The sequence below is a fragment of the Urocampus carinirostris genome, chromosome 13 (assembly GCF_059441175.1).
Source record: "Urocampus carinirostris isolate Australia breed hairy pipefish chromosome 13, RoL_Ucar_1.0, whole genome shotgun sequence".
Taxonomy (NCBI): domain Eukaryota; kingdom Metazoa; phylum Chordata; class Actinopteri; order Syngnathiformes; family Syngnathidae; genus Urocampus; species Urocampus carinirostris.
Genome location: NC_142361.1, coordinates 37,875,704 through 37,902,470, shown reverse-complemented (window position 1 = coordinate 37,902,470; position 26,767 = coordinate 37,875,704). Strand labels below are relative to the sequence as shown.

Here is a 26,767-nt window from a genome sequence, read left to right as displayed (position 1 = left end):
AAACAGCCACACAAAACTATTACCGTTCTAAATTCATTACATTGTTTTCCAATATACTTATAACCTAAGCCAGTCTACAAGCACTACCTTAACATTAACCAGCTATTCATTTATTCTTTTTATGTTTTTTTTCTTTAAAGACTTTTAGAACATGTTTATCTCAGAGTGCCATTTCTAATGTTGTTGTAAACTATGTACACTACGCTGTAATCTATTACAATAAAATCAATTCTATTCCACTTTTTGCTGCTACATGTTTTCCAGTCCTGCCAAAATAATGATGTAGAAGGTGCTAATGAGAATCTATTTATCTACCCAATTGAGAATTATACTTGGTGACACAAGGGGCTGAGGTGAGATGAAACTGTGAAAACTGGGAGGGTTAGGCTGTCAAGCTGCCCCCTAAAGAATCAGACAAGAATAAACACCCCACCGACGGACTCAAGGCCAACTCGAGACACCTGAAGAAACACTGCTCTCAAGCGCGGCGTATGGAAGCATTTTCACCTCATTATCTCCTTTTTTGATTGTCTTTCTTTGACACGTACACAGACTGAGAGCTAATGGTTTTCACTTAGTCTGACATCTTTGATATTGACCCTGAAGTCTGGTTGTGAAAAGCACGTTTTTGGCACCGAAAATATTTCTGCCAAAAATCACCGAAAGTGCATTTTCGGTTTTGTGCAAATGAAAAAGTAAAACTGAAAAAGGCTTCCGAAAGAGTGTTGTGATTATGTTGCGTTAAAAGTGAGGCGAGCCATGACGAGCTGGCTTTCACTTGAGCTCATGTGCACGTTGCTTATTTTTCATTTCGCACACAAGAAGGAAGGCAAGGAGGCTAAGCTTTTACCAACAAGACATTTTCATAAAGGTTTGGGTGTGCTCTCGACTTCCACATTACCATTAGCCACGAGCCGGCCTTTGGCTAATGTTTAAATACTAACCCTACAGAGCTAATTATCTACAGTTTAAACCAGTAGCCCTGCCAACTTATTACTAACAAGACACGTCACGTCTAAGGTGAGGCAAGCCATTTGACGCCGGATTTCATTCGGGGACGGGTTTGTGCACATCGCGGTTTCTTAGTTTTTGTTTGATATACTAGAGGAAAGGAGATTGAGAACACCGAGCTTTATTCAACAAAACATTCAAAAGTTGGTTTGTCTCTCTACTTTTCTCGTCATTTGTCCCTGAAGTTCATTGGCTGGTGCTATGCTATGCACAAGGAAAAACATTATTTTACTCTGGCCAAAATATGAGTGTGACTCATTTGTTGCATTAGACTGCGCCAACTACCGCACCATTGTCATCTCGAGTTCCCCCTTTCTTCAGTTTTCTTGGCATTTATTTAAGGTCCTGTCCATTAAAAGCTAAAATGCTTCAAAAATGTGTGAGAGATAGCATTCATTTTCATCATAACCGGGGACTTGTCAAAGTGCTATAGTAAAATGAATGTGTGGTTTGTATTTTAGGTCTCTCAGCAGTTTTATGTCATCTGTTGCAATTTGAGTTTTATTTTAGAGCACAACAATGGTTTCGTGAGAAATTGAATAAGAGTATTCCAATTCAGCAGCTAGTAAGACCCAGCCAGTTATTCATAAATTCATATTACGCTGTTCAATCTGGTCAAAATACATGTTTTTAATTATTTATGGGCCAATTTATTTCGCTGTTCCTATTTCAGTATTTTGACCAAGGATTACAAATTATCGTTTTTCAGTTTTAGTGCATCCCCAATAGGAATCCTCTATAACTATGTAGTACACTTGTATCCAAATAAAGGATAGACGAAAAATAATAATCACGATTAAAACCATGATTCCCAATGTTTTTAGCGTCCCTCTGGAAGCTTATCTGTCATCTCCCACCAGCAACGAATAGGCCAACAACAGCTTGAACCCTAACCTGGCTCTCCGAAGGTTTTTCGGGAGGGTCCTTGTGAATTGCCATCTGGTAGAGTTTGTACACCTGGTAGGAGGCGTCGAAAGAGGCTTTGAACTGTGGGCAAGGGGGATTGGAGCGCACTAGCCTCACCTTCGAAGAGAATATAGGCACGAGAGAGTAAGCATCAAAATATGGGGGGAAAGAAAACATGACAGGTACAAAATTCAATAAAAACTGTGTTAATTCCGACTTCAATTTGGACTTAAAACCCTCTAATGAGGACATTTCTGTAGTTCAATCTTTTCAAATCATGCTGAATAGGCTGTGAGCCACAGCACAACACACTTTTACACTCAGGCACACCTTGATCTACATATACAAAAAAATATTTGTAAATATTGTTTTGATTTTTTATGTACATGCATATTTTATTGTATCCTAGTTTTTAAACTTATTTTATCAAAATTGTACAATGGGTTCCAAAGGAAATTTATTTTGCAAGTTTTATGTTGATGACAAAATGTTTGGACAGTATGAATTCACTCAAAAGCAGTACGTTTTTGGGAGGCCTTTTGATTTTGAGGCAGTTCTACAAGATTGCATAAATTGTTAGATATGTGACGGCCCATTTTAAATAAAGCCAAATATCACTTGTGATGGAGTTTTAACTAAAAATAAATGGTTTTAAATAAAATTGCCAACTTTCTCTGACCATGCAAGAACAAAAGCAAAGCCTATATATTTTTGAATTGCGGTCAAACTAATCAAAAAATAGGCTATGATTGTGCTTTTCATTTTTTTTCAAATGATTTGTATCGTCTATAAGGCCAAAGGTTCAATATCTTTCTTTAAATGGTGCCCAGCCAAATGTTGTTCTATTACAATGATGTAACCACATTGCCCTCTAGTGGGCAGAAGCTGAACACTAGCACATTAAAAAAGGGCTACAGGATTGCTTACAGTAGGAGTCTCCAAATCTTTTTTTAACAGGTTAGTGCACAGGGGTATCAGTTTGATATGAGTAACTTGTCATGTTATTCTTATGTTATGTGGTTCACGGTTCCCTTAACCACCTTGATTGTTAAAACTACAACATCCTCCGGTGTGTCTTGGGCAAGTACAGCCTGGTGGTACCCATCCCTCTCCAGGCTGTATTTTTGAGTAAAAGTACTCTTCCACATGTTTTGTTGATACATAAACAATAAATACATGTACCTTTTGCATAATTTGAAGGATACAATATTTTGAGAAAATAAAAACTGTGCAAAAGTAGTTTCCCCAATCATATGTAATCAAAAAATACATATAAATAGCTTTAAAACAATATTATAGAAATTCATAATAAATAACTAGATATAAAGATTAGTGCAATAGTGAAATTTGCCCATACATGTAAACTTATTACCAGGTTGTAATTATGAGAAAAAAGGTAAACATAGGCTCAGTCAATTACTAAAACATAATGCCTTGCATTAGGGCACTACGTAATATACATGTCAATTTTATAGGATAATTTCAAAAGGAATTTTGGAAATATTGAAAATACACTGATCATGTCAATGATTTCTCAGGCCAGTTTAAAATAAAACTCATTAGAAAATTGCAAAGACTGGTGAGTTATTTTTAGAACTCAGGGGGACTCGGTTGTTTTTACGGGCCTACCTGGACCCCACAGTCACTACCCTGGTGACTCCTGGCTTACCTCAAGGCGATGAGGTGAAGCATCAGAGCAAGAATCTGTAAGGAAATCTTCCAAAGATTTGGTTTGGTTTGGATGAGCAGTAGTAGGAAGGCTGGTGGGCAAAGCAGACGAGTCCCCAACATTATTTTGCTTCATTTGTTCCTTCTGATGTCGCCGCTCTTTTCTCAAGTCTTTGGCTTTCCGACAAGGAGGTCGATTGGGGTCCACTCCCATACCTGCACACCGTAAAGAGGAAGGAAACCAGAATAAAAGTAATGGAAATGTGACTGTCCAAAAGTAATTACAGGCTAAACATGGCACAGGCGAACCATGTGAGGTAAGGGGGCATATATTTAATAACACAGCCGACAGCCGCATTACCCAACAGCATGGCTTTGGTGGGCTCATTAGCATCACCTTAGAAGGTAATGCCAAATTCTTTTACAGCTAAAACCAGTTTCACAGACCTTAACTCTAATGCTTATGCTAGCATTCCAGGTACGGATGCGAGGTGCAAATGCTAGTGTCTGTCTATCATTGCCTGATGCCCAACTTCACTTTCGAACTTAACGCTAAATAATTTTGCATCTAATATCAGTTCCACTGACCTTATCCTAGAATGCTGATGCGAGACTTGTTGACACAGCTGCTAAGGCTGGTCAATTTTCATTAATGATTAACTACACTTTAGCCATTCACATCACTTTAGAATTAAATTTCCAGCTTTCGTGAGTTTCACGAATCTTAAAACTACAAATGCTAATGCTAGAATACTGAGCACAGATGCTAGGTGCTAATGCTAGTGTCTTTGCATTAATCCCTAATGTACAACTCCACTTTAGAAGTTTATGTTAAATAATTTTGCAGCTCATTCCAGTTTCATGGACCTTAACTACTAATGCTGATGCTAGAATTGTTGACACAGCTGTTAATCGCTCATCTTCGCATTCATGGCTTATGTTAAACCATGCACATTTCGAGTCAAAAACTAAATTATACCTTATCTAGAAAGTAAATTCTTTTTTAGAAAATGTCCAATAATTACTTTGAGTAAAACATGAATGAAAAGAGACAGAAATGTGATAATAAGTTGAAACAAAAAAAAAACTGATAAGATTTTGTAAACCTCTCAGCCCCTGCCCCCGTTTTCTACCACAATTCCCTGCAAAACCCTTCGGCTCATCGCATGTCAACAGTTTATACGCCCCCATCCTGTTTGGAGCAATGAGGAAACTGTGACGGTTTCCTGCTTGTCATTCTGCCAACTTTCCCCTTCGTCAATGTAAGCGAGGGATGACAACAGTAAAAAAATATGACACTGGTTAAGGTTCAACCAAAAGTCAGCTGGCTCCCCCAAATTTTTTGGGCACAAATGAAATGCCTTTTGATTTTGGAAAAAGTGAACACTCTCTAACAACGGTTTCTTTTTCACTGTCTCGCTACTTCACTGATTTGAATTGTGTTCTGCATTCTGTTTGGTTAAACAATCTCTCCGCTTCTTCTCTACTTGTGTTTTGATTTCAAAACTTCCGCTTGCGAGGATTGTTATTCCCTTGGAAGTTTTCCTTGCTTCAGTAGGCTCTTTATTTTTAAGAGTACCTATTGTTGATTGGCCATGCAACACAGCAAGAGAAGCCATTTGTGTGCCTTCTTTGTGTATCTTAATTATTGTAAGCTTCGTTTCCATGTTTTTGCTTCTTTATGTAGCATCACTGCAAGTCTTGAAACCTATAGCAAATGAATACACAGGGTTGGGTAGGGTTACTTTAACTTGATTACTTTCAATTACTTTTGGATTACTCCAATACCAAATATGCCAATTAAAGACAAAAGAAACTAAATATGAATAAAATGACTAGATTTTGTGCAGGCTTGGGGAGTAACGGAATACATGGAACGGCAAAAATGATGTTGGCAAGCTGTTTGGATATATTTTCATTTTATTTCTGTCGCATATTATGTTAGTTTTGCCGGAGATCAAAGAGATCAAAGCCAGGAGAGAAAGCTTACCACGTGTTGTTAGACCAGGTTCGTACAACGTGATAACGTGTTCATCATTATCTATCATTAAATGAGAAAAACGACAAATGGTCCTTCCTGTGTTTCATGGGACTTGTTAGCATTAAATTATTGCAGAGAGTTTACCAGTTACCTTAATTAAATGTCTATGGATATCATTTGAGGTAACAGTAATCCGGGGGGATCTTAAGAAGCTATAAACACGCTAAAATAAAATACATTCTTACCTGATTGGCAGAAAATGGTGGATGCTTGTAGGTACATGTTTACTTGTCTTAAAATTGTTTTTCTTGCATCTCGAGTAAAATAAAGATCTCCCTAAGATAAGTAATAGGTTCTTATTCAGCAGAAACTAGATGGTTTTGCTCATTTTGAGCACTTTTTTCAACCCACATAAAAAAATGCAAAAACATCTATCCAATACTATAAAAAAAAGAAGTTCCCTTATTTCAAGTATACATTTTCTTATTTTACCAAACCTAAAATCAAAAAACAACTATGCTGATGGAATAAGATTTTTGTTGTTGCTGTGTATCTAATGCAGTGGCAAACAATTCCACCTTCAGTCAGGCGACGGAATTAGCGTTTGACTGTTAGTTTTGCTGACTTTTTGAAGTCTCATGTAAGAACCCATGAATTACATGAATCATGGGAGTAATCATACGGTAAAATTTAACTACTGCTAAAAATGTGCGATCTGGTGAGTGTGTAATCACTCAATTTAACAAACTCTACACTCCATCAACATCATGGTGTAGGTCTTCAGATCTCTTACCAGGTTTAGGAGAAGTGGCTGCTGTTCTGGGTCCTGGCTCTTTTCTTGTTGTCACTGCCTCAGCAGTTGTGACATCGCTCTCATTGCAATCAATATTTGTGACAACTGGACACTCTTCTACCTTCTTTTGAATGTCAATAAAAGCACACTCAATTCCTTCTTGAGGTTCTTGAGGATTAGCAACTTCACACGCTGAATCCATTCGTTCCCCTATGAAAAGAGAAAATGATACAGTAAATAAGACGACATGTGAGGGAATAAAATTATGAAATGACAGGACAATTTACCAGGTTTGTGCTCTTTCGGCACTAGTCCTTTCAAAATGAAGTTATTCATCTTCTTTAATATTTTCTTATGGGATTTGGAAGGCTGGAATTTGGGAGGGTGGCATCTAGATGAAGGGTACAGGTACAGTATAGATGGAACAGGTGAATTGGTTTTCAGTTATTTCTAATCACTCAAGATACAATCAATTCTACATACACACACGGTCTGGGAATATATTATTCCTGTTTGTAAAGGCATTGTTGTACATATATTTTATTTATACATATATATTGACTGTGATTATACAGTAAACACGATGAATGCGCACTCATACTGTCAACATCACATTGAAAAATATTTACCGGATGGTGTATTGTGGACAGCATGTCTTGTTCAGGATGGGCTTATAGACATATTTCCCACTTCTGTTGGAAATAAAATAAACATGCTTTTGTTTAAGTTGAAAGGTAGACATCATTTTGTTGGTACCTTCTCCATCCTCTGTCAATGAGGTCTTGGTAGTCTTGCACTGTCATGCTGTGAGACCACATACCTAAAAAAATATATATATTTTTTTAATTAGTTCAAACTAAAACAAAAAAACTAATTCCTGACCACAACAGAATTAGACATATTTTTTAGTCTCGCATGGTTAAAAGTAGGGCTACAACTAACGATTATTATCAAAATCGAGGAATCGCCAGATAATTTTATTCGATTAACTGATTAAACTGATTTCTTGAAGATATTTTTTGATTCCCTACTCTTTATTCAAATATCGAAGTTTTGAATGGATAGAAAAATAGTGAAAAAACAAAAACAAATTATTCTATAATATAAAATAATAGTAATAATACTATGTGGTTTGCAATAATCTGTGGTGTGTGCTGGCCTTTGAGACTCCTTGTGATTAAGGGCGTCACAAATAAACAGGACTTGACTTGAATATAAAACAATAAACTAAAATACATACAAATATATGCTATACACCTGCAAATATGTAGGTTACTAGTTTCCTGATACATTATTCAAAAATCATTTTGCGTTTGACTTATCAAACAAAACAAAAAAAAAGAGGAATACATTTTATGTGTAGAAAATGTTCTTTATCCTAAAAATATATATGACAAATGTAAACACACTTTTCAAAATTTTGGGGGGTGTTAAGTCTTTGAATATGATAAACATTCCCAGTATGAAAATGATATATACTATGCTAAGGAGTCTGCTCCTTTTGTAGAGCTGAACATTTCATTATTATTATTACTTCATAATTGTATATACTTATATTCAAATTTTTTTCCCCCTCTACTTCTGCAACACTTTCTGTTCCCTTGTAAATTGTTAACTGTTATTTATGATGAAACACTACTAAGTTGAAACATTTATGCCAATTATGTTTGTAATGATGTGATTTTCAATGAAAAAAAATATTTAAAAATAATGCAAGAAAACGTTTTAATAAAAACGGTTTTGGCGACCTATGCCAGACAAAAGTTGGACTACAAGTCTCAGCGTCACAAGAATTGTGTGCACTCTTATTTTTGCATTTATATAACGTACTCAGTGGGTCATGAATCAGGTGATACAACGAATTGATGATCTAATTAGTTGCCAACACTTTATCTATAATTGATCTATTTCATCAATGACTTGTTGCATCTCTCCTTAAAAGTAAACAACACATCAACAAGCACACACAAAATATGTATACGTGAGATCCAGAGTCACTTATGATGATTTTCCAGTCTGTATTATCTTTCATTTCCCAAGAAACATAGCCATGGCGGTCATATAAACAGACGCAAATTTGTTATCTACAAAAAACAGCAGCTTGCGTTCCACTTCCCAAAACCTAAGGTAAACAATTCATAAAAGCATAAACACGCATCTTGCAAATTACACCAAAAATAAAAAGTCTGCCTCTTATAAGAGCTCATATCAGGTGGTACATTAGTATTTGTTGTACATAATATTTTGGGGGGGGGATTAGGTTTTTGTTTGTTCTTGTTTTTTTTTAAACTATTTTTAATAATCTGTTTTATTGAATACTTTTTTGTTAGGAAACAAAAAAATCTTCTCGATTTTACCAAATGCGTTTTTTTCCTATCTTGTGTTTTTTTGTCTTTTTGTGTGCGAGTCTTTTTTTGTAATATAGTAAATTCTGTTGATTGAAATGATTTTGTTTTTTCTTTTGGAATAATCACTTCTTTTTAGATTTTCCCAAAAAGTCTTTTGGATTCTTTTTCCTGTTTTTAAAATTTTTTTTTTATCTGTTTTACAAAATATATATTTTCTGTTGTTGTTGTTTTTTTAGCCTTTTTTCCATTTTTCAAATTAAATAACTTTTTTCCTAAGTTAAAAAAAGTAACAGGGATGTTTCTTATTTCTGTTTTCAAGACCAAATGTTTTCCTATGCTTTTTTAAATAATTGTTATTTTGTGTTTGTTTTCTTCTTTTTCCTATAAAATAATTACCTTTTTTAATATTTTTTTCTATTTTCTGAAAAATATTTTCGTCTGTCATTTCTTTTTGTTTAAAAATAATCCTATTGTTATTTCTTTGGGCAGCACGGTGGTTAGCGCGTGTGCAGCACAGTTCTGGGGTCATAAGAACAACTTTCCTGTGTGGAGTTTGCATGTTCTCACCGTGCTTGCATGGGTTTCACTCCTGTTTCCTCCCACATTCCAAAAACATGCATGTTAGGTTAATTGGCCGGTCCAAATTGTCCCTAGGTGTGAATGAGCGAACAAATTGTCTGTCCCTGTGTGCCCTGCGATTGGCTGGCAACCAGTTCAGGGTGTCCCCTGCCCATTGCCCGAAAATAGCTGGGATGGGCTCCAGCACCCCCGCGACCCAACTGAGGATAAGCAGTGCAGATAATGGATGGATGTTATTTCTATGTTGATTTATGTTTTTAGAATACAATATTTTGAATATTATAATCCAGAATTTTTAGGCTGCAAAAGTTGCAATAACTCACCAGAATAATTTCTACTTCTGAATTATATCAAAGGGAGAACTATTAATTGCCTTCCATTTCTTTGACAGATAATTTTACGAGCAAATGACGTCACTGCTAAATAAAACAATGCAGCGAAAAAACATGACTTTTACTTTATCTATAAACTTGAGAGTGAAAAGATTAAGCTAAGGTAATAACAACCTGAGAAGCACAAAATGTTATACAAAAAAATGTTCATATTATAATGTTTTAATGCTCGGCTAGCACGTCCACTGACCGGAAGTGCTAGTTTGTTAGCCTTACTATTTCTGTTTTTCGGTCACCTACCGTGAGAAAAGTTTCCTTTTTCATTTTTGCAGTAACCACAGCGGTAACCGTCGTCACCCCCGAAATATTGAACGATGGTATAAGAATTATTTCCCGACATTTTTGGTCAAAAAACACGATGACAGTTGAGAGAAGGGGGAAACCAGTCAGACGCGATGGAGAGTTGCACACCAGTGACGTCAGGGAAAACTTTATTGCGACTATTTACATACAACGTACTGTGTTATAATACAAATGCCATATATGGTATTTGAATCTATTGTAATTATCGTATAACTCCAAAACAACAATAAAAACAAACCTTTTTAAAATCTCAATATTTTTTCAAAATGTTAATGTCGCTCGTAGTGTCTTGAGCCATCCGCAAAAGTGACGTCTTCGGCAAGTACAAGGAAATATAATTTAATTAAAAAAAATAGATAAATAAATATGAAGTCATGGCTAAAAAATTGTAAACAAACATTAACAATATATTTCACTCAATTTACAAGATGATTGAAGAAAACGTGTGAGGTGAACAGACGACTCAAAAATACTATTTTAAAACAAAAACAAGAAAACTTTATTGAGACCAGGTTCGTACAAACGCTGTCTATGAGCGTTACGACAAATTATGATATTCACATTTTTTAGTTACATAATCCATTTAAAGAGAATTATTTTGATAATTCAGAGTTTACCTTTCTCTGGGTTACTTAAAAATTGACCTCTGCAAACAGTACATTTAAAAAATAACATTAGAAACAATAATAGTTGTAAACATTTTGGTATTTTAATGTTTTTAAATTGTATTTTCTGGTATTTAAAATTGTTTTAACTTTTAACGCAACATTACTGTAAAATTTTGTATGGAAACGTTAATGCGTTTGGTTCAATAAAGCATTAAAAAACCTTATTCATCATTTAAGAATAAGGTCAGATTGAATCAATGTGAACATAATCAAAAATTTGTTATTTTTGTTACGAGTAGTGATAGTGAAGTATAAAAGTATTCTGATATCATTTTTAAATTTATTTCAATGAGGTACTTTCAGTAGCAAATAGTTTTGTGTTGCAGGAACTCAACATAGTATTTACATTTAGTAGGTGATGAACAATAAAAAAGTATAAAAACGATTGTTTACATTTAAATGCTTAGGATTTTTATGTTGCTTACAGTCATTCATATTTAGTTTCTTTTGTCTTTTATTAGCATATTTGGTATTGGAGTAATCCAAAAGTAACTGAAAGTAATCAAGTTCAAGTAACCCTACCCAACCCTGCTTTTAGTAGTTGTGGACATTCACATTAGTGACGTCATCACAAAGATGTCTGGCATCAAAAGTTTGCAGCTGGTTCAGAAAGCGGCAGCTAGACTTTTGACTAAGACCAAAAAGCTTGAGCAAATTACTCCTATATTGGCCAACTTGCACTGGCTCCCAGTCCACTTAAGATGTGACTTTAAGGTTCTCTTACTAACATACAAATGTTTGCATGGACTTCTCTCTGATTTGATTTCCGCCTATGTTCCTGCACGGAGCCTCCGCACGGAAAATGTCGGTCTACTTGTGACTCCAAAGGCCAAGAAGAAATCCGCAGGTTTGAGAGCGTCCTCCATCCGGGCCCCGGTGCTGTGGAATCCTCTGCCTCCGGGAATAATATCTGCAACCTCAGTGGAAGTTTTTAAATCTAGACTTAAGACACACTTCTATTCAAAAGCTTATGATTGATGCGCACTTTTCTATTTTTTCCCCTGTCCTTTCCGGTTGCCTGGCCGGTAGTGAAATGAGCGAGGACATATCGAGACAAGTCAGCGGACCAGCGCCTGGACCTGAAGCATGTAAAATGTCAAGTCAAGTCATTTTTATTTGTGACGCCCTTAATCACAAAGAGTCTCAAAGGGCTTCACAGGTTATTACACAGACTATTTATTCAGACTATTATTACACCATCCCCTGATCTGGAACCAACATGAGGGCAAGGAAAAACTCAAAAACCTCAACATGAGGAAAATGAAGAAGAAATGTACCTGCTGGCAGAGATGGGAAGCTGTGTCGTTACTGCCATGTACTTTTTGGACAATTTTTTACATCTTACCTATGTTTTTCTTATTGATGTTCACTATGTTTTGTGTATTGTTACCTAATGCAAAATCGATTGCAGCCTGGTCATCCTGGAAGGGGGATTACCACTTGTGAGGCCCCATCTCAAGGTTTCTTATTTTTGAGTGTTTTCTTGCCCTAATGTTGGTTTCAGATCAGGGGATGGTGACATTGTGGCCTGTGCAGACCTTTAAGACATTTTGTGATTAAGGGCGTCACAATTAAATGGAACTTGACTTGAAAAAGCCACTACAGACAACACAACAATATATATTGAAAGCCAGGAAAAGTCAATTCTACTAAAGGTTAACTTAAGTGTGAACTAAGCTACTGTAAATAGAGGAATCAAGTCCTTGCCCAGAAGAATTCTCGTGCCGGCGTGATTCCCCATTCACTGGACGAGGTGAGGGGGCCCTAAAGTGGCTGCAGAGCTAAGGTGAAGGCTAAGCGGCTAGCTCCGTAATAAGCCTTCACTACCGTCCGTAATCATGGGAAATGTCAACTCTACCAATAAGACCGACGAACTGGCTGTGCTGGTGAAAAACATCAAAGCGTACAAGGAGTGCAGTTTGCTGTGTTTTACGAAAACGTGGCTCACGTCTAGCATCCCGAAAGCTAACGTGGAGCTACCTGGCTTCAGCGCTGTTAGGGCAGACAGGGACACAAAAGCCTGCGGGAAGCGGAGAGGAGAGGACTCACTATCTACGTGAACACGAGGTGGTGTAACCCTGGGCATGTAAACACAAAGATTTCCATCTGCTGCAGGGGCGTCGAACTTTTGGTCTAGCGTGTGACGTCATCAACTCCACTGTTGCTAAACTACAAACACAGCACCCCGAGGCCATCCTGTTAATCTCTGGGGACTTCAATCACGTGACTCTGGATACAACACCGCCTGCTTTCTTTATTATTTTATTTTTCAAAACAAGGATACTGCTGGTAGTGTAAAGTGTAAATTTCCCTACGGGGATGAATAAAGTATCTATCTATCTATCTCTATCTAGAATCTTGTCATCTGATCCACTATTTTCAGACATTTCACTTAAATGCCTGGTCTATGAAAAACTGAAAAACGATCAAGTCAGACTGCCAAGAAACATGGCAACAAAATCAAGGGTTTACAAGCACTTTACCCAAAATTCCATCACTTTTCAAACCTTGCAAACACAACATTAAAATTCAAGCATTTTCAAAGATTTCAAGCACCCGTACGAACCCAAAAGTGAGCTCAATCAAACTGAACCATTATAGATACTCGTTCAATTATCTTAATCTTTATTCGACAAAGCTGCGACACAGAACTGCAAAATCACTTCCAGAAAATTACAAAAGGCAATGGCGGAGAGCTCGTAAAAAATAAGTTAAAACCACAAACTGTGTCTTCGATTACGCGGGAAAGAAATAAAGTCTGGGTGTTTGGCCATAATGTTTTTTCTTAATTTTCTGAAACAAACAAAAAAATGTATGAACAGGTTGGCCAGGCCTCCATAGGTAGCCTCCGTTTTGCCAAAAGCTTCCCGCAGTAACAATGTATTTGTACAAAAAGAAAGCGGCCATTTTTGTATGCAACTGACTCAACTTGAGTCATCGAAGGTCAGTTTCGAGATTAGCTAAAATTCCCCTGCGGAACTGGGATGTTTTCGTGGAGGTATTTCATGCTTCCTTGCTCAGAGAAATCAGCCACGGTGTGTCCTTCTCCTCGAAGGACCCATTTGGTGGTCAGTAGCCCCTCCAGGCCCACCGGACCTCTGGCGTGGATGCGTGCTGTGCTGATCCCCACCTCAGCACCTGGAAAAAAACAGGGTTGACTCTTCCCGGAATTGAAATATTTACAAATGCTAACTGTGGTCATTCATCACCGGATACTAACTATTAACAATCAGCACCTAGCAAAATAAGACTAAACTTAAATCGTTGCGGATGACTTCAATCAACTACACTACGGTAGACCCTCAGGATATGGCGACCCTGCCTTAAAGAGATGTTATTTTCGGACCCTCTATACGGGATTTTTTCCCGAAATACCACAACAACTAGTTGACGAGTTACGTCTCTAAGATACCTGTCTGGTCTTAGATGACATCATGTAGGACGCTGTGCTGCAATAGATTTGCGTCACGGCTTTATGAAAATGAAAATTGGCTGAAATAACTCCCACAATGCCTTTTGCTCACGTCATTCAGATCTTATGTGGTTCGTAAAGGTTTTTCAACTTTATTTTTGTCTGCTACGGGGCTCAAGGATTGCAGTGGATGCTAAGTCTACAGGACTTTCTGGGATGTCTTTGGAAAACCATCCATCCATCCATCATCTGCAGCGCTTCACCTAAGTAGGGTCGCGGGGGTGCTGGAGCCCATCCCAGCTATCTTCGGACCGGTTGCCAGCCAATCGCAGGGCACATAGAGACAGACAACCCGCTCGCTCATTCACACCTAGGGACAATTTGAACCTGACAATTAACCTGAAATGCATGTTTTGGGAATGTGGGAGGAAACCGGAGTGCCCGGAAGAAACCCACGCAAGCACGGGAAGAACATGCAAACTCCACACAGGAGATTCGATCTCATGACCTCAGAACTGTGCCGCACACGCGCTAACCACTGCCCCGCCGTGCTGCCTGTCTTTAGGAAACCATTGTTACCAATTTTCCTGACATTCTTTAATTTCATTCTTTTTTCTCTTTTCAGTCTCTATTACACGTTTACACCAGCTCGGTGGCCTTGAGGGTATGGCGCCCGCCCCGAGACTGGGAGGTTGTGGTTCAAGCCTCGGCCGAGTCATACCTAAGACTTAAACATTGGTACACGTTGCCTCCCTGCTTGGCGTTCAGCATTAGGGGTTGGAATTGGGGGGGGTTTGGTCACCTAATGACTGAGCGAGGGGGCTGGGAATCCCCTCCTCTGAATCAATCTCCCAAAAAGAGTCAGAAATGACTAGCCACCTCCCACTAGGGGAATATGGCTGTGGTATATAATATAATATATAATAATAATAAAGGGCAGCACGGCGGCGCAGTGGGTAGCGCTTGTGCGGCACAGTTCATGTCATGGGAACCTGTTGTGGGTTCAAATCCAGCTCCAGACTTCCTGTGCGGAGTTTGTATGTTCTCCCCGTGCTTGCGTGGGATTCCTCCGGGCGCTCCGGTTTCCTCCCACGTTCCAAAAACATGCATTTCAGGTGAATTGGCCGGTCCAAATTGTCCCTAGGTGTGAATGAGTGAATGAGTTGTCTGTCCCTGTGTGCCCTGCGATTGGCTGGCAACCAGTTCAGGGTGTCCCCTGCCCACTGCCCGGAGATGGCTGGGATGGGCTCCAGCCCCCCCGCGACCCTAATGAGGATAAGCGATACGGCTGATGAGATGAGATAATAATAATATTAATTACGCGTTTATCTGGTTGATTCTGGAGTTACTCATCTCATGTTTACTACATTCTTATCAACGACAGTAAAAACTCTTCCATTCCAAAAGGAAAAATGTCCATACCGAGACCGAAGCGGTACCCGTCGGCAAAGCGAGAGCTGGCGTTGAAGAAGACGCAAGCGCTGTCCACTTGCTGCAGGAACTGCTCGGCCGTCTCTTCGTTTTCCGTGACGATGACGTCGGTGTGGGAGCTTCCGTACTTGTGGATGTGGTCCACCGCCTCCTGCATGCTGTCCACCACCTCGATGCAGCACTCCAGGTCTCCGTACTCGGTGCGTAAGGACTTCACCTCGGAAGGGCTGAAGGTTAGATACGAGGCAAAACGGGGACCGGCGTGGATTTTCACCTGTGCGGGAGAGAAGACAAAATTGGAGTCAGAGAGGCGATATGAGAATGAAAAAATGTGAAAAAGGATCTGACATGTTCGGTCCTCAACATATCGATGATCTGGTCGAATATCGGAGTACGCAGAAGGTCTCGGTGGATGAGGAGGGTTTCCATGGCGTTGCAGGCCGCGGGGTAGTCACATTTGGCGTCTCGGACTGGAATCAAAGAAATATTTTTCCTCCAGCTTAAAGCGAGTTAAATACAAGACTTTTGAAATCAAATTAAAGACAAAGTGGACAAAAAATAATTGAAACAAACAAACCAAAACAAATAATTCCTTCACACACTACATCGTGTCTTATACACATTTCCTGGCACAGCTTTTAGTCATGGTAAAAAATCATTTCTTCCTCATGCCATGAGGCTCTCTAACTCCACCCGGGGGAGTAAAAGCCCACATGAAACCCCACCCCTACATTTGCATATTACCCTATTTTTATTACAGTGTGTATTTTCCGTAGCACTATTTAAATACTCAATATCAACACGTTATATTAGGTATTTTTGTATTCTATTTCTTTTATTTTATTATTTTATTTCTCAACACAAGGATACTGCTGGAAGAGTGAATTTCTCTACGGGGATGAATAAAGTATCTATCTATCTATCTATCTATCTATATCTAGACATCTATCTAGACATCCATCCATCTATTTATCTATCTAGACATCTAGAATCTTGTCATCTGAGCCACTATTTTCAGACATTTTACTTAAATGCCTGGCCTATCATGTCAGACTGCCAAGAAACATGGCAACAACATCAAAGGATTACAAGCAATTTACCCAAAATTCTATCACTTTTCAAACCTTGCAAACACAACATTAAAATTCAAGCATTTTCAAGGATTTCAAGCACCCGCACGAACCCAAAAGCGAGCTCAATCAAACTGAACCATTATAGATACTCGTTCAATTATCTTAATCTTTTTTCGACAAAGCTGCGACACAGAACTGCAAAATCACTTCCAGAAATTTACATAAGGCAATGGCGGAGAGCTCGTAAAAAATTACTATTATATACTATTTATCCATCTAAAAGTTTCGTCAGACAGCCATTACTTATTAAATGCATAAGCACCCCTTTTAGGTTAGTTTCCCTAAGTAGGGGCCAAAAATAGAGAGAGAAAGAGAGAGATAGCTGGATAGAAAGCTCCATCATTAGAGTGAAAGAGAGAGGGATAGTGAGAGAAACACATTAAGAGACAGAAAGAAACAGAGAGAGAGGCAGAAACAGAGCGCTAGATAGTTCAGTAGCTAAAGAGAGTGATAGAGGCAGATTGAGTAAGACGGAGAAAAAGAGCAAGAGACAGAGAAAGCCACAGACATACACAGACAGACTGACAAACACTGTAAAACAATTTTTTAACTTGTGCGCTTTCCTCATTTGGGGTATTTTATGCTGCAAAGCATTGTGGGACTTGTAGTACAGAAAAATATCATACATGCAAACTCCTCCTAAAAATATACACTAACTCACTAAAAAGCCGCATGTGTATACGTTGATTTCTCTGGTACATTCCCATTTTATTTTCTGAACCCAAGGGCATAATGCCAATTGTATCCATCCATTTATAGTGCAAGTCCATGCTTCTGGCAAGCCACGTACAAGAACCACAACCTTGTAAATGCGCTAGATGCAACAATGAAACTTATATTTGGACGGCACGTTCATTTTGGTGAGTGACAAACGATATAATCCTTTACTTAAAGGAACATTTGACCACTTCATGTCACTGTATTATGTAGTGCAACCCAAAAAGAGTGCTAAAAAGCACAAGAAAGAATGCAAAATACAGAGACTCAAAGTGCCCAAACTGCACCCTTTTATTTCCTCTTTTTTCTGGGCACTTCTCCCAAGGTTTTTGTTTTTTAGGGGTACCCGTAGCAGCAAGGTGGAGGACAATCACGTCAACTCCCTCTTTGTGAGGCTCGTGTCCTGTAAAATAATTTCTCCAGGGCGGCAGTAGCTCAGGAGGTAGAGCGCTCGTCTTGGGATCAAGAGATCGCAGTTCGAATCCCGGCTCCTCCGTGTTACATGTCGAAGTGTCCTTGGGTAAGACACTGAACCCCCTAATAAGCAGGTTGGCGCCTTGCATGGCTGCACGGCCACTATTGGTGTGTGAGTGTGTGTGAATGGGTAAATGTGAAGCACATTGTAAAGCGCTTTGGGAAGTCTTCATTGACTTGAAAAGCGCTTTAGAAATGCAGATCATTTCATTTCATGTCAAACAGTGAGAATTTTTGTAAAACGCTTCTTTTTATGATAGTTCATGTATTTTTGAATAAAGTTTTTGGTTACCACTAACAGTGTTCTGGTTTGCCCGCGTCCCTGCGTCCTAGACGCATCATTTTTGCTGGGGACGATTAGTCTCAAATCAACGTGTTTTTTAAAACAAAGATTTACCGCACTCCAAACTTTTCGTCAGGCAGATCCGGCAGATATAGTTTTGGTCTCGCGGTTCGAGTTTTCGTCTACACTCCCATCTCGAGTTGTGTAGTGAAAAGTCCGTCTCTTTTTAGAGAACCGGATTTTTCGGCTCAACTCATTAAAGAGAGCCGGCTCTCCAACGGCTCACTTGCTTTGATGCATTATATTTGGAATTATGATGTTGTATAAAGAAGTTAAGAAAAAAAGGAAGTATAAAAGGAGAAAATGGAAAAAGACAGGTTTGTGGTTATCCCTTTAATCTGTAAATTAATATTTGATGCAGAAAAGGAATTAATAATTTGATGATTAAAACTGAATGAATATATAGATTTATATTACCGTATTTTCCGCACTATAAGGCGCACCTAAAAGCCTTTATTTTTTTCAAAAGCTGACCATGCGCCTTATAATACAGTGCGCCTTATTTATGGCTCAACATTAAGTTTTCCAACTAACTTGCAGCCGCCGACTAGATTTTCCCCCGAACGGCAAGTAGTACGCGGTGGATGCTGGGATTTATTTACCGGCGTTTCATTGGCTAACCAATGTGTCAATCATCATTTGAATCGATCGCTAAAGTTATTCGGAGGTCAAGGGGCGGATCCTTTTTATCATTTACAGGCTGCCATTGGCTTAAACAGCAAAACAAAGGCTGCAATTGGCCGAAAAAGATGAATGTGTATAGCATGTGGCTGACGGCATAGAGAAAGCATTTTTTTCTATTCTGTATTTGTAAATATTGTATTATCCTGGATTTACTACCCTCATGGATATAAGAGGACATTGGCTGCACATTATTATGAACACAACGACTTCGGTGAGCTACTCCGGGTTTTATATTTTCCCTGTATCTTGTTTCAGACTGAACTCGATGTTTCTGTGATAAGCGGTGCAGATAATGGATGGAATGGAGTGTCTATTTTTAAATTCAACTCAATTCCAAGTGTTTATTGTCATATGCACAGTAAAGTTGCGAGCGAAAAAGAAAATAGAAACTAAGGAATGGTTGGCATTTCTTGAATCCCAAGACTTTAACCTTCCGAATGATGGAACGATGCATTTGAGTGACATCTTACGGACACCGCATCCGCACGTGTTCTCGACACGTATTTGCGTCTTTGCAAGCTTTGGGAATGTTAAGGGGGTAATAAGTTGGACTGAACTATCTGACTGTTTTGTCCACGTTCCCATTGTAGTGCCTTATAATCCGGTGCGTCTTATGTATGTCAAAAATAGGACCAAAAACTATTTTTTTGGGGTGCGCCCTATAACCCGGTGCGCCTTATAGTGCGGAAAATACGGTATATATTTGTCACCGATTTACAATTTCAACCTGGATAACACTAAATTTTGGGGAGCCATAGATCTCTGTTGGGACCCATAGATTTTTGAAAATGCGATTCCCCGGGACCCATCACTTTTCAGAGGTCAAATGAACACTGCACTCTCTAATAATAGTTTGCAATAGCCTTTGATTTGTGCAGCCCTTTGAGACTCTTTGTGATTCAGGGCTATACAAATACACATGGACTTCACTTGACTACACATTGTCTCTTTAATGTCAAAAGTTAAATGCAAAAATTTAGTCTATTCCTCTGACAAACTGAAGATGGAAATAGGCTTGTAGCTGACTTTGGTTTGTTCAACAAATATATTCACTGTTAAATGAAGAAAACCAATCAATGGCAAGCTCCAATAGGTAACTGTCGCTAAACCGGTGAATCTACCACCAAAAACTACGTACCAATTTCAACAGCTTTATCAATGCTTGCTTCACTGTCGATGTAGACGTGACAGACCCCTTCGCTGTGTCCCAGAACAGGAATTCCCTTAGCAGCTCTTTGGATGTCTCGCACGAGTTGGGATGAACCTCTCGGGATAATCAGGTCGATGATCTTTTCCAATCGGCATAAATCTTCCACTTCTTCTCTCGTGCTAACCTGCATGCAGAGGTCCACAACATTGTCTTAAAAAAAAAAGACTGAATTTATGTATACAGTGGAACCTCGGTTTTCAACGCCTCTCAGTTGGAACAAATCGGAGTCCGACCAAAAATTTAGAGAAATTCTTGCTTCGCTGTTCGGTCAAAAAATCGGAGTTCGAACGCCGGTAATGCTTGAGTGCGTACACTAGGGTGCCATGCTGAGCGGCATACGGGTGTAGATGGCTCTTTTCCTGACCAACTGTTATCGCGTGCGGACGTGCTTCGTTTTGCTTTCGCTTTTAATATAGGTCTACGAAGTGTTTTAACCCCTGATTATGCCTCCGAAGAAAGTCGGTGCAAGCGGCAAAGTTGCTACAGGTGAAAAAAGAAAAGTAGTGCGTACAACTATTGCATTTAAGAAAGAAATAATAGCAAAATATGAAGGAGGTGTGCGAGTGTCTGATCCTCACCCCACCGTCCACCTGCGCCTTCTGCTGACCACCACAAAGGTAAGAAATCCTATGCATAATTCTTTTCTTTATCCTTTTTTTTGCAAACACATCTGCAAACACCAGAGCGGTGGTAGGGAAGGCCCAGCAGCGACTGCACTTCCTGAGATTGCTCAGGAAAAATAACCTAAAACAGCAGCTGCAGGTGTCCTTCTACAAAGCCACAGTGGAGAGCATCCTAACATACTGCATCACGGTGTGGTATGCTGGGTGCACAGCAGCAGACAGGAAAAAGCTCCAGAGGATCATCAAAACAGCCCAGAGAATCGTCGGCTGCTCTCTGCCCAGTCTGGAGGACATTGCCTGCTCTCGCTACCTCAGCAGAGCAGAAAACATCATCATGGACTTTTCTCACCCCGGCCACCACCTCTTCGACCTGCTGCCTTCCGGCAAGCGCTACAGGTCACACAAAGCAAAAACAAACAGACTCAGAGACAGTTTCTTCCCCACAGCCATTACCACCCTAAACAGACACCGCACAAAAAAACTGAAAACTGTTGCAAAAAACTACCTCACACGAATGTAAAATGGTACTCACGTACATGCTGTCTGCACTATGTTTGTTCACTGCTCAAAACAGACACAGCACAAAAAACCTGAAAACTTGTGCCAACACTACCTCATACGAATATAATGGTACTAATGTCTATGTTCTTGCACATGTCGACTGCACTACGTTTACTGCTCACCTTGCACAATGTCTGACCATTTCCTTTTTTCTGCACTATGTTGTCTATGTTTGCACCAATGCATATGCTGACTATTTTTTGCACTATGATGACTTTGCACCAAATGCAATATTGCACAACCCTTACGATACCAACGGTATCACGACAACACTGTATGTAACATCCCACATGTCGACATTTCTTGTGTAAATACCATGTAAATTATAACTATAGCCTTATCCCCCTTGTTTTATAACCTTATCTTCTCTGTTCCTTTATCTTCTTGGCTCATACCTCACTGTGAATGTGTAAAACTGGAGTGTCATGCCCAATTTCGTTGTCACAATATGTTAACCCATTTTGTAACAATGACAATAAAGGTATATTCTATTCTATTCTATTCTATTTTTACACGTTCCTGTTAGCGTCATCTTTCGTACGGAAGATTACGATAACGCGAACGTACGATTAGCTTGGGTTAGCTTCATGTTTACGTTAAACATTCAAGGTAAACATTCAGGGTGTTGGAACGGAGCCCAACATTCAGGGTGTTGGAACGCAGCCCCCTTTCCAATGAACCGCTCACCACTTGTTGTGGAGACCCGGGTGCTAAATGACTTGTAAACGACCTGATTTTTTTATTTTTACACTTTCATGTTAGCGTAATCTGACGTACGGAAGATCACGATAACGCGGACGTACGATTAGCCTGGGTTAGCTTTAGTTTACGTTAAACATTCAAGGTAAACATTCAGGGTATTGGAACGGATTAAAACGATTTACATTATTTTTAATGGGAAAAATGATTTCGGTGATCGAACAAATCGGTTTTCGAACAGGGTTCTGGAACGGATTATGGTCGAGAACCGAGGTTCCACTGTAATTCAATAAGGGTCAAAAATGATGTCAGTGTAAATTGTTGTTTTTAATACTAAACAAAAATGATTACACATCAAATTGAATTTTGCATGTATTTTTAATGTTTTCTAAACAGAGCATGCAGTTATCAGTCTCCAGGAGCAGGCTTTTATCAGTTATCAGTAGAAAAAAACAGTTATCGTGCTTCCCTTTCATTCATACAGGGTTCACAAACCTTTTTTATGGTTAAATTCAAGTGCTTTTCAAGCACTTTCAAGGCCAATTTTTTCTTTTTTTTTCTTGTACCTTCAAAAGAAAGAAATCCAGCGTATATCAAAAGAACGTATTTTTTGTTGTTGTTTACTTTGATGACTAAAATAATGTCGCTATTTTGAGATGTTCCAATCTATGGTCGAGAATCTTTTTGTGTCAACGCGCTGCTCTAAACTGACAGGAATTCTGCCATTCTACTTCTACGTCACATTTGTTCCAGAAGACTTTGTATTAAAACAGAAAAATGAGCCAAATTAGGACTCGTTTTAACAATATTAAATGCTCCAAAGCACAGTGCTTTCAATCGAATGCTGATGTCTCTGCTTTTTGTTTTACTTAATTTAATTTATATATTTTTTTTCAGAGAATCTGTGTCTAATTTGGTTAAAATAAAATATTTGTTTGACTGTTTGACTTTAAATCTGTTCAGTAAGTAAAAAGCTAAAATTGTTTTGTATTTTACACGTTTTTTGGTAGTTCTGTGAACATATTAATTTCTATTTCATGTGTTTTTCGGGGATCTGCTGCAAAACATATGAATTTACTCATAACTAAACAATTTGGTGCATAATGTTTTACCATTATTGCTAATATATCATTAAACAAATTTGAGGAGCCGTTTGGGAGCCAAAAGAGCCGGTTTTCTAAATAGAGCTGTCCTCTTGGGTGCAACCAGGAGAGGGTGATGCTTCACATGACAACGCCATAATGACAAGCCACCAGAGCAGGGGTGTCAGTGTCATTTTCACACATTTTTTTTTATGGTGTGGTCTATAATGTCATACTGCCAAGAAAAACTGCATTGGCAACAAATTCAAGCATTTTCCTGACCTTGATATTAAAATTCAAGCATTTCCAAGGATTTCAAGCACCCGTATGAACCCTGTTTATAATGCAACACTTACCAGTTGAACAGCATCTGCAACTCCATGAAGGGAAAGTGCTTCTTGTGTGAGTTGATGCAGAATCCTGTTTGTGTTCGAAGCTTCTTTGCCGCCTTTGAGCAGCAAAGCGTTTCCGCTCGCGATAGCCAAAGCCGACACCTGAAACATACATCAGAAAAAAATGTTAAAAGACAAAAGTGTAGTCATGTTTATTTGTATAGCCCTTGTTCACTAAGAGTCTCAAAGGGCTGCACAGACAACAGATTATTGCAAACCACAGACTATTATGACGCCATCCCCTGATCTAAAACCTACATGAGGGCAAGGAAAAACTCAAAAACCTCAACATGAGGAAAATGAAGAAACCTTGAAAAGGGACTGCACATGAGGTACCGTAAATTCCGGACTATAAGCCGCTACTTTTTTCCCAAATGTTCAGCCCTGCGGCTTATTCAGTGAAGCGGCTAATTTATGGAATTTTTCTGACGGCCACCAGCGGCGCAGGAGTTTTAAAGGTAAGATTAAGACCAGTAGAATATGTGCGCAAAGAAAGACTGCAATCTCTAAGTTTTAGCATATATTTTCTGTAAAGTTAATGTATGTTCCGACACTGAGGAAGATGCCCTCACTGGCGACAGTTATGAGAAGGACATTGAAAATGATCTACCGTGAATATCACATTAAGGGGAAGCTTTTTCTTCACTGGTATGTTTGATACATTGCGACTGTGATCCTACTAGCGTGTTGGTACCTTTCAAAGGCACGGTTTGGGATGAAAGTTATATTATTATTATTAAAGCTTTGAAAACTCTCTCGGTGTACCATCTTTCTTCGTAAATATGTGTAACCATGTATAATATGTATTTGCAACTGTATATTTTTGTAATGTATTTATTTTAGAGATTTATTCTGTTATGTGTTCTACGGACGAATCAAAAATAAGGGAAGGAGCAAACGCGGGCTGATGGGAAATGTGGTAAAGCTGAGTTACCGGTAGATCTTTCTGTTGACGCAACGGACAATAGTGGATATATATTTTTCCCACCCTTAACTTTGGAAATATACATTTTGTTTCCTTGGATTACTTTCAACGGGACCCTGACTGTACAAGTCTGCATCATACCTTAATTACGGGTATCATTTTCTATTTGTGATTTCAACTGTAGTTCTGGATTTGTGTATCCATCTATGAAGTTAATTGTGGTTCTCATGCCGCAATTGTGAAATGAGGTTCTGGAGTTGTGTACTATCGGCTGTGATTTATGGACTGTGTGCTTCAATGAAGGACATATAGTTCCAATCGAACTTTGCAATCGTAAGATGGAATAAGAGCTTGCTCTGTCCACTCCACGCATCGGCCCGGTATTGCAGTACCTCCGGGAACGGTGCATTCACACTGATCGCTGCTTGGCTCTGTGGCTAGGACCTTGACTCAGCCTTTTGGCTGAGAGCAAGTGTCTCGGCCCCTTGGCTTTGTAGCGTATTATGATTTGACCGATAATGGATAATTGATAAAGAATATAGAACAATAAACCTTACAAAATCCCTCCCTGAAGTTACAATTGTGGAACTTACATTCTGGCCCGGGTTAAACTTTTGACAGTGTCTCAAGCTTTACTGCGGGCGCCCGTGGCTTATACATGGGTGCGGCTTGTGTAAGTACAAAAGTGTCACATTACCCAAAAAGTGGTGTGTGCGGCTTATAATCAGGTGCGTTCTATAGTCCGGAATTCACGGTAATCCCCCTTCCAGGATGACCAGGCTGCAATAGAGGTTGCAATAACAACAACAAAAGTAAGATCCCCAGCAATGTTTTACCTGTGGGAGACAATCCGGACGAGACTCGAAGATGACCAACAGGACTCCGATGGGGACGGTGATCTGCTCCAATTCCAAGTTGTTGGCGATTCTTGTCCTCCTCAGAACGCGACCGACGCTGTCCCTCGAGGACGCTGCCAACTGACGAAGGCCGATGGCTAGACTGTTCAGTTTGGCCGTCGACAGACTCAGGCGGTCGATCAGAGCTTGGGAGAAACGACCTGCAAAGAACGCAGTAGGTCAGGGATCTCAAACTCGCTGTTTTTCGGTTATTTGGGGCTCCAAAGCCAAGAGTTGGGGCCCCCGCCGTTATGAAAAAGCGTAATTTTAGTGTGGTCCGCGCAAGTTTGATATGGATGCTTAATCTGTGCTCATACATTTTTTTGTGATTGATTGGGTATCCCTTCAGCACACGGGTTGTAGGGGCACCAATTCCTCGGGTGTGGCTTGGGCAAGTACAGCCTGGTCTCAATCGGGTGCGGAGATTATAATTCATGGGTTTGTTACCTCCCGTCTCGATGACTGTAATGCCCTACTCTCCGGTCTCCCGAAGTCCAAAATCAAGGGCCTTCAGCTAGTACAAAATGCTGCAGCGAGGCTTTTAACTAAGACAAGAAAGTTTGATCACATGACCCCGATTTTAGCTAACCTGGCTCCCTGTTAGCTTAAGATGTGATTTTAAGGTTCTGTTGGTATTACACAAAATCATGCATGGACTTTCTCCCTCATATCTTTTAGATTTAATGTACCCCTATGTTCCGGTCCGGAGCCTTCGCTCTGAATACCGGTCTACTCTTGATCCCAAGAGCCAAGAAGAAATCCGCAGGTTCGAGAGCGTTCTCCATCAAGGCCCCGGTGCTGTGGAATGCTCTTCCCCCTGAGATTCCATCTGCAACCTCAGTGGAAATGTTTAAATCTAAGCTTAAAACACACTTCTATTCTATAGCATATGAATAACCTATATTTTATGTTGGCTATTTCTGTGTATTATTTGCCCTCATTTGGGTTTTAGATCAGGGGATGGTGTAATAATAATCTGTGGTTTGCAATAATCTGTGGTCTGTGCAGCCCTTTGAGTCTCTTTGTGATTAAGGGCGTCACAAATAACCCTGCCTTCAGAGATGAATTTGCTTTAATTGCCTCTTATCTTTATTAATCGTCCCAATCATCGAATGGTTACAGCCATGCAACATACCGAGGGTAGTGAGTCGTGTGCCTTTTTTAGTATTTCTTAATAATCACAAGCTTCATTTTCATCGTTATGTCTTTGCTTCTCCCTTTAGCATCACTTAAGCCTTTGACTAATAGACAAGAAAAAGTATTGTATCGCTGACGCACAAAGTTTTCATGAATCACACAAGATTCTGACCTGGATAAAGAGAAGGGCATTGTGGGAGGTAGTTCAGGCAGATCAGCATTTCAATCACACCTTGACGCAATTTGTTCTAGACCAGCATTTTATATGACGTAGTCCAATAGCACACACGCACCTTAGAGACAGAACACCGCAACTTTTGGATTTTGTACTTTTTTAGGCACACAAAACAATTTGTCACTTATGTTGTAAAGCGGGGCAGCATGGCGGCACAGTGGTTA

At 39.3% G+C, this 26,767-nt stretch overlaps 2 protein-coding genes and 1 non-coding gene across 5 annotated transcripts in view; 1 reads left to right on the top strand and 2 right to left on the bottom strand.

Annotated features, from left to right (window-relative positions):
• The window catches only part of ate1 (arginyltransferase 1), a 65,782-nt gene extending 55,697 nt beyond the window's left edge, over nucleotides 1-10,085 (bottom strand). For 2 of the 3 annotated variants that reach the window (XM_088351595.1, XM_088351596.1), the window contains exons 1-7: nucleotides 9,919-10,085; nucleotides 7,116-7,179; nucleotides 6,989-7,051; nucleotides 6,647-6,750; nucleotides 6,360-6,569; nucleotides 3,587-3,801; nucleotides 1,906-2,034 (exon numbers count right to left, since the gene is read on the bottom strand). In XM_088351595.1, the coding sequence (XP_088207721.1) occupies nucleotides 1,906-2,034; nucleotides 3,587-3,801; nucleotides 6,360-6,569; nucleotides 6,647-6,750; nucleotides 6,989-7,051; nucleotides 7,116-7,179; nucleotides 9,919-10,018 (885 nt within the window). In that variant the 5' untranslated portion in view covers nucleotides 10,019-10,085. The remainder of the gene's footprint in view (nucleotides 1-1,905; nucleotides 2,035-3,586; nucleotides 3,802-6,359; nucleotides 6,570-6,646; nucleotides 6,751-6,988; nucleotides 7,052-7,115; nucleotides 7,180-9,918) is intronic. The other variant, XM_088351597.1, reaches the window with a different exon arrangement.
• A 3,168-nt stretch (nucleotides 10,086-13,253) lies between these two features.
• The window catches only part of aldh18a1 (aldehyde dehydrogenase 18 family, member A1), a 28,268-nt gene continuing 14,754 nt past the window's right edge, over nucleotides 13,254-26,767 (bottom strand). The window contains exons 12-17 of the mRNA XM_088351815.1: nucleotides 25,172-25,392; nucleotides 23,375-23,512; nucleotides 19,982-20,177; nucleotides 15,841-15,962; nucleotides 15,484-15,766; nucleotides 13,254-13,787 (exon numbers count right to left, since the gene is read on the bottom strand). Coding sequence (XP_088207941.1) covers nucleotides 13,606-13,787; nucleotides 15,484-15,766; nucleotides 15,841-15,962; nucleotides 19,982-20,177; nucleotides 23,375-23,512; nucleotides 25,172-25,392 — 1,142 coding nt within the window. The 3' untranslated portion in view covers nucleotides 13,254-13,605. The remainder of the gene's footprint in view (nucleotides 13,788-15,483; nucleotides 15,767-15,840; nucleotides 15,963-19,981; nucleotides 20,178-23,374; nucleotides 23,513-25,171; nucleotides 25,393-26,767) is intronic.
• LOC148354481 (U2 spliceosomal RNA) lies at nucleotides 24,558-24,749 on the top strand. The gene has a single exon (XR_015852593.1). It is a non-coding gene; the product is annotated as a U2 spliceosomal RNA (small nuclear RNA).